Source organism: Mytilus californianus, unplaced genomic scaffold (assembly GCF_021869535.1).
Source record: "Mytilus californianus isolate M0D057914Y unplaced genomic scaffold, xbMytCali1.0.p SCAF_1, whole genome shotgun sequence".
Lineage (NCBI taxonomy): Eukaryota > Metazoa > Mollusca > Bivalvia > Mytilida > Mytilidae > Mytilus > Mytilus californianus.
In genome coordinates this window covers 25,563,368-25,578,517 of record NW_026262581.1, presented here as the reverse complement: position 1 = coordinate 25,578,517, position 15,150 = coordinate 25,563,368, and the positions used below count along the sequence as shown (strand labels likewise).

Below are 15,150 nucleotides of genomic sequence, written 5' to 3'. Positions count from 1 at the left end.
GTTTGAGTAAGACTCGAATTTGAGTCTCATATAGATTACGATTTCGAGTTGAAATTCGAGTTATCTAATATGAGTTCGTATTTAAATTTTATATCGCAGATCAATGGCTTTTGCTCGTGCTTCCGAAAAGAGGGCTCAGGGGTATGCGTACAATAGATAATCATAAACAATGTTACAGTATACAAAACACAACATAGAAATTGAAATAAAGTTAGATGTGGTGTGATTGCCAATGAGACAACTATCCACTAGAGTTTAAATGCAGTGGATGTAAGCAATCATAGGCAACCGTACAGCCTTCAACACACAGTATAGTAGGCTACAAAAGACAACTACGTGAAAATGTGAAACAATTCAAACGAGAAAACTAACGGTCTAATTTATAACTAAACATTCCACGAAAAACAAATATGACACATATGACACAACGACAACCATTGAACTACAGGCTCCTGTCTTGGGGCAGGCACATAAAGAAAGTTCACGTGGCGGAGTTTAACATGTATATGAGCGCGTAAACCCTAACCTAACCTCGGACTGTAGTGTAACAGCACAGCATAAGAAAAAAATGTAAAAAAAAAAAAAACAGTTTCAATTAGCTTAAATCAATAGATCGGTATGAATGGGTAATATAAATCCATAGGGGTTAATATAGGGTGCTCCGGAAGGGTAAGCAGATTCTGCTCAACGTGTGGCACCCTTCGTGTTATTCGTGAAGGTAAAAACCCAGTGATTTGGTTTTATTTGGTAGTTCACATTCGAGGAAAAGATGACGGGATTGTGGTTACGACAACTGGAACATATCCGTCGTCACCTGTGAAACAGATATTCCAAAAAGTTTGCTTTTTCAATTAGTGCGAGGTATATCAGACAATGCAATTTATAAAAATAAAATATCGGTATTCGTATTTGTTCAAATGATCAAACACGCTAAAAAAAATCGGAGAATTCTTATTTTAGAGAATTGATGCTTTGTCGCTTAGTCCGATCCCCTCATTTCCCTGAAACTTTAGTGTGAGTTTATTTAAAGTGTCTCATTTGTTGACAATAAAGTACAAGTCTTTTGATTTGTGTCGAGCCTGCGACATTAATGTAGCGGCAGTGAGACACAACAAACATATATTCCGTCGTCGGTAGTGGCGTCGGCGTCTTCATCATTTAGATTGTTAGGTTTCTCGTTTGAATTGTTTTTACATTTTTCATTTCGGAACCGTTTATAGGTTACTATGCGGTATAGGTTTTGCTCATTGTTGAAGACCATACAGTCATATATAGTTGGTAACTTCTACGTCACTTGGTATGTTGTTGAGAGTTTTCTCATTGGCAATCATACCACATTTTCTTATTTTATATAAGGGTTTTTTTTGCATTAAATATTACCGAATTAAACTGTTTTGACATGATAAATTTGTAACCTCCATGAATTGTTATAAAACTTGTATAGGAGTTATTCTTCAAGATCAAGATAAAGCATCTACAGAAAAATATTTTTTTTTTTAATTTTGTTTTTACCGATAAATGTACCGATAAATGTACAGTCAACATTACGCTTTTACACTGACAGCAGCAATATCAGGCGAAACACAGGGTTCCGTGAAATCTTTTACGAATTTATTATAATACTGCTTCCATTTGAGAACTAGGGGAAAACACGACAGGAGCAACTGGTTTTGGGATATTCCCCTTAAGTCCGAAATACTGTTAATATTTTAGTACTTTTTTTCTTAGTTTTGTCTGCCGTTCCCCTTTTTCATACCAAATAACTCTGAACAGCAACTCGAACTTTAATTTGAACTTAACTCAATGGATAGCGATACTCATCCAAAGCACATTAAATAAATAAACAAATGACATATAGAAATCGGTTTAAAAATAGAACATATTTTTTTTTCCGAAATGGTCACGTGGTTTTACCTCATCAAGTAATGTGATAACCACATCAAAGAATGACAGGACCACATCGAATACTGAAACAAACACATCATGTAGTGTAAGATCGTTAAATTTTGAAACATCATTACGTAATGTTAAAACCATATAAAGAATTGGCAAATCATCATTACGAAATAATAAAACCACATCATGTAATGAAACAAATATATACATTACGTTAAGTCACATACACATCAAGTAATGTTAAAACCACATTGCCTAATGACACAACCACATCAAATAATTGTGAAACCACATCAAGTAATGACAAAACCATATTAAGTAATGACAAAACTATATCAAGTCAATACGAAACCATATCGTATAATATCGAAATATCATTAAATAATGACTATTTCATATTGAGTTATATCAAAACATCATTATGTAATGTCAAAACCATATTATGTAAAGAAAAAATATCATCAAGTAATGATAAAACAACATAACGTAATATCAGAGTTCCACATAAGACAGCTGTGGCGTTTCATACAGATAAGACCACTTGTTTTTGACCCCTAAATTAGAAAGTCAAAAAAAATGGTATAAATCTTATAAATAAGATATTTCAGGTGTTCTTAATACAATGGTCTGTCGGACATCATTAACTACATTTTTAAAAGTTTGTCTTACAGATTGAGATAAGGGATTCAAACGTCTAGATACAGTGAAACAGATAAGAAAACTATACAAAAACAGCCTCATTCTTAGATCTTGTCGTTAAATACCAAATATGAGCAGGAGCTTTACCCAACTAGAAACTTTGTTTCAAAATGTATTTTACATATATGCTAATGTGTGTAAAATATCTGCCGACCTGCTTGCCTTCTGATCCGCCTACTCACCGTACTACCTCAATTAACTACCGGATTTGTCGGAAAACTTTTGAACGTGTCTGTCCATCATGTTGAAAGTTATCATAGACAGAAACAGTACACCCGAAAATTGATCAGCATTACAAGATCGTCAAACCATTTAAAATGAATTCAAGAATCAACTGAGTCCATGTGTAAGTAGTTGCCCTTAAAAGACGATTTTTTAACAATTTTGTGTTTTTTCCGGTTTTGATAAACAGACAAAATGATAAGCTAGTCAAGATCTACATTAATTTAGATATGACATTACCAATAATTGATCTTTTATGGGAGTAATTACTCTACAATCATGATCTATTTTCCATTTATGTGTTTGTATATTATCTTGAAAACAATTATAGATAGACAGGAACTGAAAACAGAAAAAAAAAATATATCAAGGTAAGAAATACGAATAGTTTGAATAAATAAAAATAAAAATGAACATTTACTATTTATCGGAGCTTTTGATTATTTGAGCCATTTGTGCATTTCTATTTCAACGAAAGTCACAGCTGAAACTAGTTAACAAATGTGAACCAAATGTAAACTTCAAACGAGTGATCGTTAATATGTACATTTTTGTTTGGGAATGGTATTCAGCATGTTCAGTTCTATCGAGCAGCATTAGATAGACAAAATCTCAAAGGACAAAGCTGCTTGATCATCCATCAAAAATGTCAGATGTTTCCTTCTTTTAGTTATTGTCTTTTATGCTACTAACTTTAAGCGTTTTTATCGCATACGATTGTGAAAATATTGTAATGAATACAGAGACTGTATAAATATAAAAGGTCGCTTATATTTCGATGACTGCTTAGGCCTTTAATTGGGGTTGGGGAGAGTCTTTTACGATTTAATAATAACTTTATTATCCTGATTTTTACGTAAATCAATACTATAATTACCGCACGTAATACAAATAGATAAGTAAATTGAAGTCATTTCACTTGAATGCATTCGAAAAAAAATGTTTATGAAAATGAGTATTAAATTAGTCTGAAAACAATTTTCCTCGCAAAAAGTTGATTAGTAAATGAAAATTGAACTCGAAAAAAACACGACTTTGTTAATAAATGATAGTTAAAGTTTTTCTTGTAGGATCAACACTTATATTGAAAACTAAGATGGCACAAATACTACACAGATAACTAAGCAAAGACAAAAGTACCTTTTTAAAAAAACTTTGGGTGAACTCAGGTGTTCTGGAAGGATGAGCAGTTTATGCACCCCTAGTGGCACCGGTCGTGTGACTCATGTTACATGTGTTATGTTATAAATCGCACTTAGTAATTATTACACATGGGGAAGGGAGAACGGTAAATTCGCTAGGACAAAGGAAACATATCCGTGATAATCTGTCAAACTAATTAATTATTCGAAAAAAGTAAACTCATTAATGACAATAAGTCTTTATATATTGTGGCGTCCGAAGCGGTTCTCATTAGGAACGCTTAAACATAAACATTTGAAAGCCAATTTTCCACTTTACCATTACGAACCCCTGGTTCCATAACTTCATAGTTAGTAGCAATCATCAATCACTGAAATACTAATATGAAACGGAAGCCCTTGAATATTGGATATTTTGGGAGATATATATTCCATATACAGGTGAAGCTAGGATGTTGCTATACATCAAACGGATAATTCAAATTGGGAAAACTTTAGTTATCTTTTATTTTTTTTGCAAGATTCTAATCAACCCTCATTGTCAATTTCTAGGTATAAGTCAAGATATGGTAATACAAGTACCTAATTGTTTCTTTGCAATCTTTTATTTTTATGATAGTTGATGCAATCAAGTATTATGACAGTAGTTATTCTAAATTAAGTAAAACTTTTATACAGGAAAACAATATGCCACTTATTTAAAATATGAGGACTATACTACACTATCTAAAATTAAATTATGAGAACAGAAAACTCGTATAGTTGTTGTGAAAAACTTAAATATTACACATTTTTTTCAAGATAAAAAAAATGATAAAAATGTTTTAACATTTCAGACTCTGTTTTATGGTACTGAATCTACTACTTTCTTGTATTCATTGCTGCTCATACCATTTCCAAGCATTCCAACTAGGATAAAAGTAACCGTTTGCTTGTCTGTCTTTTCTCTGGTTTACTGAAATATTCATTAACATCAAAGGAAAAAACTTTGACAAATATCTTTTTGAAATATTACTTTTTATGTCAGTATTTTTTAATTTTATTTTAAGTTCATAAATACATGCATTTTATAGAAAGCAGCGAATTCTCAGAACAAAACCCATCAAACAGAGTTAGTATTCTCCACATTAACCAAAACAGGATAGCAACAAATCAGTCTTTTATGTACCATTTTTGATCATTTTCATATCAGTTCTATCTTTTTCTCTTTTATTTTTTGCATACATGTTATCATCTTTAATAGTTTTAATGCATTGAGCATTATATTCCTTTGTCTTTGTAAACTATTTGAGATCTAGAGTCGTAGACTTGCACAATAAAATAGGAATCATACATCGATATCAGAAAATTTATATAGGTAGTTATAGAGATAGTCTTACGAGAACAGTGGGTTCTATATTTACCTCTTTCACACATTATCTAAAACGACTAACAACGCCAACGCATATTTCTATCACTTGCATGCCAATAACTGTTACACAGGTATGAGATCGACTATTTTGCCAAACACACGGGTTTGATCCTTTAGTTGATCAGACAAAAAAATAGCACAATGCTTACAAAGGTTAATAATAATGGTAATACATTTTCTTTGATAAGTTTATTTTTGTTTCATACTTTTTTCACAATCTTTGAAATAGAAATTTAGTATCCACTTACTTTCAGATTGTTCTGGAACTCGTTCATGATAGTCACCAGGTCTGAAAATGAAATATTTATACGTCAAAATTTTAAACTGTGGAACCTTGAATTAAAAGTGAAAATGTGTCTTTCTTCCATCTGGATTCCACCAATACCGTGTATTTATTTTAACAAACAATAAAGATTGTTAATATACAATACTGTTGCATTGTTTGTTTTTTTGTCAGGTGAAATTTAATTAGTTAATTAATTCACTCAGCGTAGTCGTCATATTTACATAGATGGCCGTCCTTCTATTGTTTCGAATAAAACAAATAATATTGTCTTTTATTTGCATCTTCTTACCCTTTTCAACATTAAAAGTTATTGCTTTAATCAACTATGCTTTAAATTTTGTTTTACGCCACATAACGGTCATATTGCTTGTCTAAATGTGACAAACTATGTATCCATTATATTTTTATTGTTTGAATGCACTCCACATTAAGTTCATCTAAAGGCTTTCCTGTTATTAATATAATATTTGAATTAGTCTTTTGCTACCAAATTTACCTAAGCTCTGAATTGTACAGCTTGCGAAATATGTCACGGTAATTTCATACATGCCCATTATTTGTAAGAATATATATGTATTCAGTCAACAGGAAGTTGATGAGTGATAAATTTTAGAAAACTCGGATTTCATGGGACGGACTAACAGCCGGACGGATGTACATCGAGATAAAAGCGTATTCCCCATTTTCCGAACAGGGTTATAGTTACTAGATAATAAAGGTTGTGTGTGACTGTTCTCTAGAGAACAAATTACAGTCCGAAATGGGCATACCTTCCTCTCCATGTGCAAGAACATTTGTTTTTGTAACACATGTAACAAGGCAACACCATGATTATCAGTCCTAGAATACCCGCAACAATAACCCACGCTGGATTAGCAGGATATTCCCAAAATGTAATATGTCGGTCTGTTGTCGTTGTTGTGGTTGTTGTAGTTTGTGGTATAACGATGAACACAGTTGCTGTCCCTTGAAGACTTCCGGTATCTGTTGCCTGAACGGTAATGCTGATACTAGAACCATAACCGTAACTGGTTAAAGAATTCTTTAAGTACAAATCTCCATTTGCTTCAATTCCAAATGTTTCCGTTCCTAAAGACGTTTGGTCAATACTATAAATGAAATTTCCTGTAAAATAAAGCAATATGCGTATACTATATATTTTTTTTAACTTTTGCAATTTAGTTGGAATTGTAAACTAAATAATGATGAATAAGCTACAACTGTATTGACTTATACCAAACTTAATACACTTAAGACCAAGTCTTGTTTAATACATGGAATTCCGAATTTTACAGTAATAAAGAAACAATGGTGGGTATAGGCATTCCTTGCAATAAGAATTTTCATTGATTTTTTTTAAAATATTACAATACCACTTGTGGTTTGTGTTGCTCAGTCTTTAATTTTCTATGTTGTATTCTGTACGCTGTTATTTGTCTTTAGATTCTTTACTTGTTCTACCATGGCGTTGTCAGCTTCTGTTTCGACTTATGAGTTTTAATATCCCTTTTGTATCTTTCGCCTTTCTTTTACAATCTCAAATCTTTCAAATATCATCGGTATTTTATAACATTGTATATAATTTGAGTTTTACAATGTTTTATAAGAAATAAACACGGATTCCACTATACGATAGCTTATCTTAGTAAAACACTTTGTTTATCTTTCCGTCATTGGTATTATTTTGTATTTCAATTGTTGTATATCTCAACTGACGTTTCATCTAAGTTGAAACGGTAGTATTTTTTGGGCCCGTCATTTAAATTTTTAACCAATTCTACCAAGAGCTAGTTCAACTAAAGTATCGTTAATGAGATATTAAGAAATATATTAAAATATGTAAAAGTGACATAATATTCTACTAGCTTAATAAACCTTCGGCTACTACTGCTTTGCGACCCTTGTACCAATGTGGATACATATTTTGTTTAATTCACTAGTGTGTAAAATTATAGAGATATTCCATAATGTTATACATCTGATTCATCTGTAACTTGAAAGATGTTTTCAGCAGATGCTGATTGTGCATTATTGTCAAATTACAGTATTCAGATATATTTGCCTAAGATTTGAAAAACCCAACATAATTTCATATGTATTGCTATACAGTTAAAAAAAACTTATGATCCTTCATCCTGTCTATATAGTGTACCTATATTTCAGCAATGCATGATTAGAGATGAAAAGTTTTAACACCTCAGTTCTTTCGCATATGTATTTCCTCACAATTTTTCCCGAATACATTTGTCAGTTTGACTTCTATGGCGATTGATGGTAAAGTAAGAACGAACGAGATAATTGTATGTTTCAAAACTAGATATAAACGACAGCCCAGTCTGTAAGAAAGCTCATTTTGTACTCCTCTAGATTATACTTATATAAATTTGATAGTTTACATGAATCTTTTGAAATCTCACTTCGTATGATAAGCTATGTGTTACATACTTGAAATGTTGTTATGAATTCAACAACGGGTAAATTCAAATCAAATATTTACTAAATCGTTTCTACAAAATGCATGGCACTTACCAAATGTGCCAGTATCGGCATCAGTTGCAATCGTGGAACCGAAAACAGTATTAAGAGCGTAGTTTATATCCAGGTAATATGTAAACAAATTGTTGGAAAACCTTGGCGTGTTGTCATTTATATTGTTAACATTAATGGTTAAAACGCACTATCGGTTAAAGCACCGTCAGACACTTTAACTGTACATGTATAAGATGTGGCAGAGCCGACAGCATCTACGTCAATATCAGTAGCTAGACTAATGAATCCTGTTGTTGGAGCTATCGAAAAATATCCAACATTTGATGAACAGACCATAGAAAACTTATGTGTGTCACCAGTATCCTCATCCTGGTACAAGTAACTAGGGTCAGCTAAAACGGTACCAGCCTTAAAAATTGAAGTAACATATTGGATATGACATTCAAAATAGTTTACATTGGAAATTTCATTTTAAACAAATTATAAGCATGTCGATTCTTGTATTATTATTATTATTACAATTTTTCTATAGCGCTAAATCTAAAATAATATTACTCAAAGCGCTTTACATCACATGTTAAACGAAATATACACACAGACATTAATAAAAATATAAAACATGAACACACAAAATAAATATTTAAGTGTTAAAACTTTTCTAGATAAAAGGATTAATAATGTGGAAATTTTTACAAAAAAGTGGAATATATATATCAATGAATCAAAATAAAATTATACTGAATAAAGTGGTAAAATAAATAGCCAAAACAGTCTAAAATAAGATTGCTATTAAAAATTATCAAATATAAGTTAAAAATATTGTACAGAATATTTATTGTCTTACTTTGTGTTCAGAAGTCCAAATCGTATAAGCATACTTTATTATATATTATCTAATATTAATATGTTCTGTTTTCGTCATATTTAGCAAAAAAGAAATTAATGGATTATGATTTTGTCTACCAATTTGATCGATTTGAGATACAATTCTAATTTAATACATTAAATTATATTGGAATTGTTCAACAATTTGCTAAATAACTTTTACTTGAAAACTCAACTTGATCATGAATGCTTTAAATATTTCTTAATTAGATTCGTTCTATTTAATTTTAATTTAGTTCACGCAATATTGTGTATTTGGAGGTGATATGTATTTAATACAATTTTTCGGTAAAATATCTGCATGTCAGTAGTTAATATTGTCCTTCTCGTTTCGATTCTAATCTCTTATTGCATGAGGCAACCGGATTAACGAATCATATTTTCGCCAAAATCATTATTCAGATCTATTTTAAGGAATCGAAAGATATATTAGTTCAATCGTTCACAATAAAAGCAATAAAAAGAGAAAAGAAAAGAACCGTGGTTTTAAAAGACACAATGCAGAGGTTTTATTTTGCTACATTATAAACATTTTAGATAGATTAAGAGCTTAATATTATTATTATAAAAGTTAAACTTATCGGGTACACATTGTTATCTCGAATGTTGAAAATTATATTCTGAATACATACCAGACCTTCATCAACACTTAGTACATACGATGTCTTTTTAAACACGGGAGCTTCGTTTTGATTAGCTATTGTGACAGTAAGGTTCTGAGATGCCGAGTCCTTTGTGTCGGATACTGTTATTGTGAAAGTAAAAGAGGTTGATGATACGGCTTCATAATTTACATTTGTTGTGGCAGAGACACTGATAAGTCCAGCTTAATAAAAATATATATATCACTCGTTAAAACGCTTAAATAGTAATTATTGAGGTTAATCTCACATGAAATCAAACATCAGTTGTATTGCATAGTTCAAAAATGAGTTATCGCAAATCAGAATAAATCCTTACTATATGGTTGAGCTTATATAGTAATTTTTTTTTCATATTACAATTTATATTCATACGTATCAAACCTTAGTCCCAATAGTTAAGCACCGATGCAATTGTTGTCTCTTCTAACCTAATTTTCATTTGTTACAACATTGATGGCGAAGTAATAGAAAAATTGAATGAATATTTGTCTATGTGAACTGGCGGCTTGTTACTAGATAAAGTGATCGTTACACACCCTATATGTACTATTTTACATTAATTTCTTTTATGTAAAACTTTTGTTTATGACTCGTTATTTACTGCTATCGCTTCAACATTTCTTTTGTTTTTTTGAAATTCAAATTTGTTCTGAAATTCAAATGTAACAATACTTTCCAAAGGACAATAATAGTGTTATGCATCTGACAACAAATCCATGAAATACAAGAAAACTACCGATATAAGGTAGTGTTTTATTGATGTTCTTCTTTTTGACATTAGTTGCGAGAATTTCAATTTTATTTTCATAAATGGATATACGTGAAATAGCAAGCAAATAATTGTTATCAAGTTTCTGAAAGTTCATAAACTAGGAACCAAAAAGTAGCTGAAACAATTTAAATATAAACATTGATGTTATTGAAGAATCGCTATGAAAGGACGTGTTAGTTACATTAAAATATGTCCAAAGGCACTAAAAAATAATTTTAAAATGAATGTATCATCATAAATGATGAATAGACAACTTACTTGCAGAATCAATGTCAAAGTACAAAACTCCATCAGAAGGGAATGACGTCATAGAGTATGTATGCGTATCAGACCCGTCATTGTCCTGTATTGATACTTTAAATATACTCAAACCTAGAGCGGAATTTTCAGAAACAACCAATGCAGAAGGTAGAGGAAGATTCCTTATAACAGGAACATAATTTATATCTGAAATAAACACAGAGATATAATATACAAGAGTGCACACGCTGAAATGTCTCGCCTTCTTTATTAATCATTGATATTATGTTAATAGTCTTAAATATAAAGCTTTATTACAACTGTAACATAAACTTAACATTAACCAAAAAAAACTAAACATTGACCAATGAACCATGAAAATGAGGTCAAGGTCAGATGAACCAAATCAGGCAGACATGTACAGCTAACAATTCTTCCATATAACAAATATTGTTGACCTATTGCTTATAGTTTAAGAAAAACAGACCATAACACAAAAACTTAACACTGAGCAACGAACCGTGAAAATGAGGTCAAGGTCAAATAAAACCTGTGCGACCGACATATAGATCATAAAATATTTCCATATACCAAATATAGTTGACCTATTGCATATAGTATTAGAAAAAAAGACCAAAACTCAAAAACGTAACTTTGACCACTGAACCATGAAAATGAGGTCAAGGTCAGATGAAACCTGCCAGCTAGACATGTACACCTTACAATCATTCCATACACCAAATATAATAGACCTATTGCATACAGTATAAGAAAAACAGACCAAAACACAAAAACTTAACTATAACCACTGAACCATGAAAATGAGGTCACGGTCAGATGACACCTGCCAGTTGGACATGTACACCTTACAGTCCTTCCATACACCGAATATACTAGACCTATTGCTTATAGTATCTGAGACTTGACCACCAAAACTTAACCTTGTTCACTGATCCATGGGATGAGGTCGAGGTCAAGTGAAAACTGTCTGACGGGCATGAGGACCTTGTAAGGTACGCACATACCAAATATAGTTATCCTATTACTTATAATAAGAGAGAATTTAACGTTACAAAAAATCAACTTTTTTTTCAAGTAGTCACTGAACCATGAAAATGAGGTCAAGGACATTGGACATGTGACTGACGGAAACTTCGTAACATGAGGCATCTATATACAAAGTATGAAGCATCCAGGTCTTCCACCTTCTAAAATACAAAGCTTTTAAAAAGTTAGCTAACGCCGCCGCCGCCGCCGCCGCCGGATTACTATCCCTATGTCGAGCTTTCTGCGACAAAAGTCGCAGGCTCGACAAAACTGTATATCAAACCTACATTCTGTAAATAGTGTTAAGAGGAAAATGTAGTCATTGTACTGCAGGTTGTACGATTACCAATGGGATAACTTTTTGGTAATGAGGCCACAAAGAGACAGGAATTGTAAATACAAGCAGGTCACCGTTAGGCCTTTAACATAGGCTAAACCCATACCAGAAGTAAGTTACAAAAAAGCCCAAGTATAGCAAAATATCAAAAGATTAAAATATTAAATAATTCAACACAGAAAATTAATGGTCTGATATAAGATAAAAACCTAAAGTTAAGCATGTTTGTGAACCCCCAATCCTCCTCCTAATCTGTACAAGTTGTGTTACAGTAGATTTTTAAAAAAATAGTTGAAAAAGGCTTGTCTCATCAGTTCAGAACTAGGTCGGAAAGCAAATGATAAACTGATAAAAGACGCGACCTAAGACAATGTAAGAGTCTTCACGGTTATAGCAAGCTATTTAAAACCAACACCTAAACGGACCATGTATCCCAGACTTATCAAATTTAGTTTATTGAAAAACACTAGTCGTTATATGTTTTATATGTTTTATGTGGTCGAATCGCTTTTCTAGAACACTGCGACCCAAACATCTTAAGCCAAGGATGTATAAATATGTAGAAACGTTAGGATCTAAATCACAATATGGGACATGAAACGAATAGCTTAATTCAGCTAAGGTAAATCGTTAAGGGTGACAAATACCAGTCATGCAGTCACATCAACTATATTTCCTCTTTTTTTAATTTTACATATCTATATGTGTGACAATTATACGACTGATATTTTCTATCGGATAATCCAGGATTATTTCATATTATGGTATAAACCATTTTGTTTTAAATTTCAGTTTTTAATGCTCTCCGTATATGATTTGCCGTTTTCACGAACTGTTTTGATTCGAACGCCATTGAGTGTGTAGACAAATTGCATGTCTAGCTTACCAAATTATAAGCCTGGTATCTTTGATGATTTTTTTAAGGTGGTACCTAACACTACAGGGAGATAACTCTGTAAAAATCAGCTAAACGTTTTAATTACGTTGTATTGTTAAGGAAATATTAAGCTTCTCAATGATCAAAATTAGTGTTTGTCAAACTGCTATATAACCAATGAAATTTGTCTGATAAAGTGGTTGGTTCAAATTATTTGAAATGTTTATATTTTTGTCAAAGGGTCAAAGTAAAAATTTTGTCAAAGTTTTAGGAAAATTAAACGAGCCAAATTAATATTAGTCAAGGTGTTGGGTACCACCTTAACACCACAAAATAAATATTTTCGTTTTCTGAAATTTAGCCAAAGAATGTTAGATCTGCTCATTTGCAATTATCATATCAAACTGGATTTGAACCCATGCATCTGCGACATCGTGGCAAATCAACATATACTTTGTCAAACGAACTAGACCACTCGACACACTAGACTTTGAACAAATATAGTTGTCGTTAGTCGAATGATATCTTCTAGTCGACGTTATCTAGGTTTGTAATACCTATATTATTATTATCATTTAAATACCTCTTCTGCAATTTATCCAAACAATGCAAGATATAAAAACTTGCTGTAGAAAACATTTTCCGTCCACCTATTGGGATTTTAACCTTTGCTTCAATGACATCGTTGAGTTTTCTGCGCACGGAGTTTAGTGCCCTATACCACTTGAGTTATGCCTTTCCTATGCAATTTAACCAAGGATTGTAAACGAAGGCAACAGTAGTTTACCGATGTTCAAGTCTAATAAATCGATTAAAAAGATGCAAATCAAGGTAACGAAAAAAAATTGAGGGAATTCGGCAGCGAAACCGGTTGCGTCGACAAAGTAAGCGTCCTCTGCTAGACCGCGAAAGCATGTCGATAATGTGTTGACGCACAAAACACATTACATGATGTATGAGTGGATGTTTATGTATTTATATATACTGAAGTTACGACTAAAAGTCTTATGATCTTGCACTAGGTAATATGTCGTAATGATTATATTTTCATGATAATTTAAATAAAGGAAAATGTGGAGTATACTTCTATGATCACGATGAGGCAGTAATCCCACGAAAAACGCAACAAAAAATCGTGTCTAGCGAAAGGTTTATAATGTTGATGTACAAGCTTTAAAATACAAAGATGATTGTTATGACAATCATTTTAGAATTGTCCAGTAGATTAAACTCTGAATATTGGCCTACACATCTTCTAATTTTGATATACATGTATGCATTACCTAAGACATGGACTGTCAGTGACCTAGGTCCTGTTGTCGATCTTCCGTCGGTCACATAAACATATACATCATAGACTGGTACAAATTCACCTTCAACTGACCTTTTGAGTACTATTTCACCAGCTATAAAATAAAAAAAAATATATATAAATCAAATAGTAAAGTTTTTTTTTCTATTTTTACTTAATACTAAGTTGTGGATAAAATTCTCGATTAATGAAAATAGTTCATGTGGTACGTTTCGCTAGTAGGTTATCAAAATGTAGTACACCTGTTTCTGGCAATGACGAAAGAATTACTTTGTGTCTCAGAATTGCTGAAAAATTGTTTTAATAAACATTAAAACACACTTGTGACGTAAATCTATTGTTATTAATCTCCATTATTTTCCAGGAATGGAGAGTTATTTCCTATTGTCCGTCTTTATTAGGCGTATGCAATACCCTGAGGGAAAAAGCTTTGTGACTAATACCTAGACTTTGTAACCGATGACAACAATTTACCTAGAAGACTTGTCACAAGTACATTTTATATTTATATTTGTCCCCTCTAACATTGTTTCCTATCAAAATGCAGTAATTTTACTTAAAACCCCCTTTTGAATAAATGTTCCATATTACTGCGTATTTTTATAGGAAAAGTGAAAGAGAAGGAAATAAAAATAAAAAATGTATTTGTAACAAGTGATTACAAACATCAAACAAGGAATACATCTGCACTTGTGTTTCTTGTATCGATGTCAAGGGGACATGACGACTGAAACTAAAAAAGAAGAATATAGGAGCACTGCATATTTATTACTATACTCGGTCATTTCCAACATCAAAACACAATACTGACTGAACTATTACACTTCACTTCATGGAAATATTCAATGTAATTGACGAATTGCCATCAGATTTGGATATTTTAAACTTTC

General features: G+C 31.8%; 1 protein-coding gene across 1 annotated transcript in view; it reads right to left on the bottom strand.

The window, feature by feature from the left end:
• Positions 1 to 2,430: 2,430 nt before the first annotated feature.
• LOC127717890 (protocadherin beta-14-like) overlaps positions 2,431 to 15,150 on the bottom strand; it is a 32,929-nt gene continuing 20,209 nt past the window's right edge. Inside the window, exons 11-17 of the mRNA XM_052223752.1 lie at positions 14,232 to 14,354; positions 10,706 to 10,894; positions 9,664 to 9,857; positions 8,186 to 8,554; positions 6,427 to 6,781; positions 5,619 to 5,659; positions 2,431 to 4,914 (exon numbers count right to left, since the gene is read on the bottom strand). Of these exons, the coding sequence (XP_052079712.1) occupies positions 8,324 to 8,554; positions 9,664 to 9,857; positions 10,706 to 10,894; positions 14,232 to 14,354 (737 nt within the window). The 3' untranslated portion in view covers positions 2,431 to 4,914; positions 5,619 to 5,659; positions 6,427 to 6,781; positions 8,186 to 8,323. The remainder of the gene's footprint in view (positions 4,915 to 5,618; positions 5,660 to 6,426; positions 6,782 to 8,185; positions 8,555 to 9,663; positions 9,858 to 10,705; positions 10,895 to 14,231; positions 14,355 to 15,150) is intronic.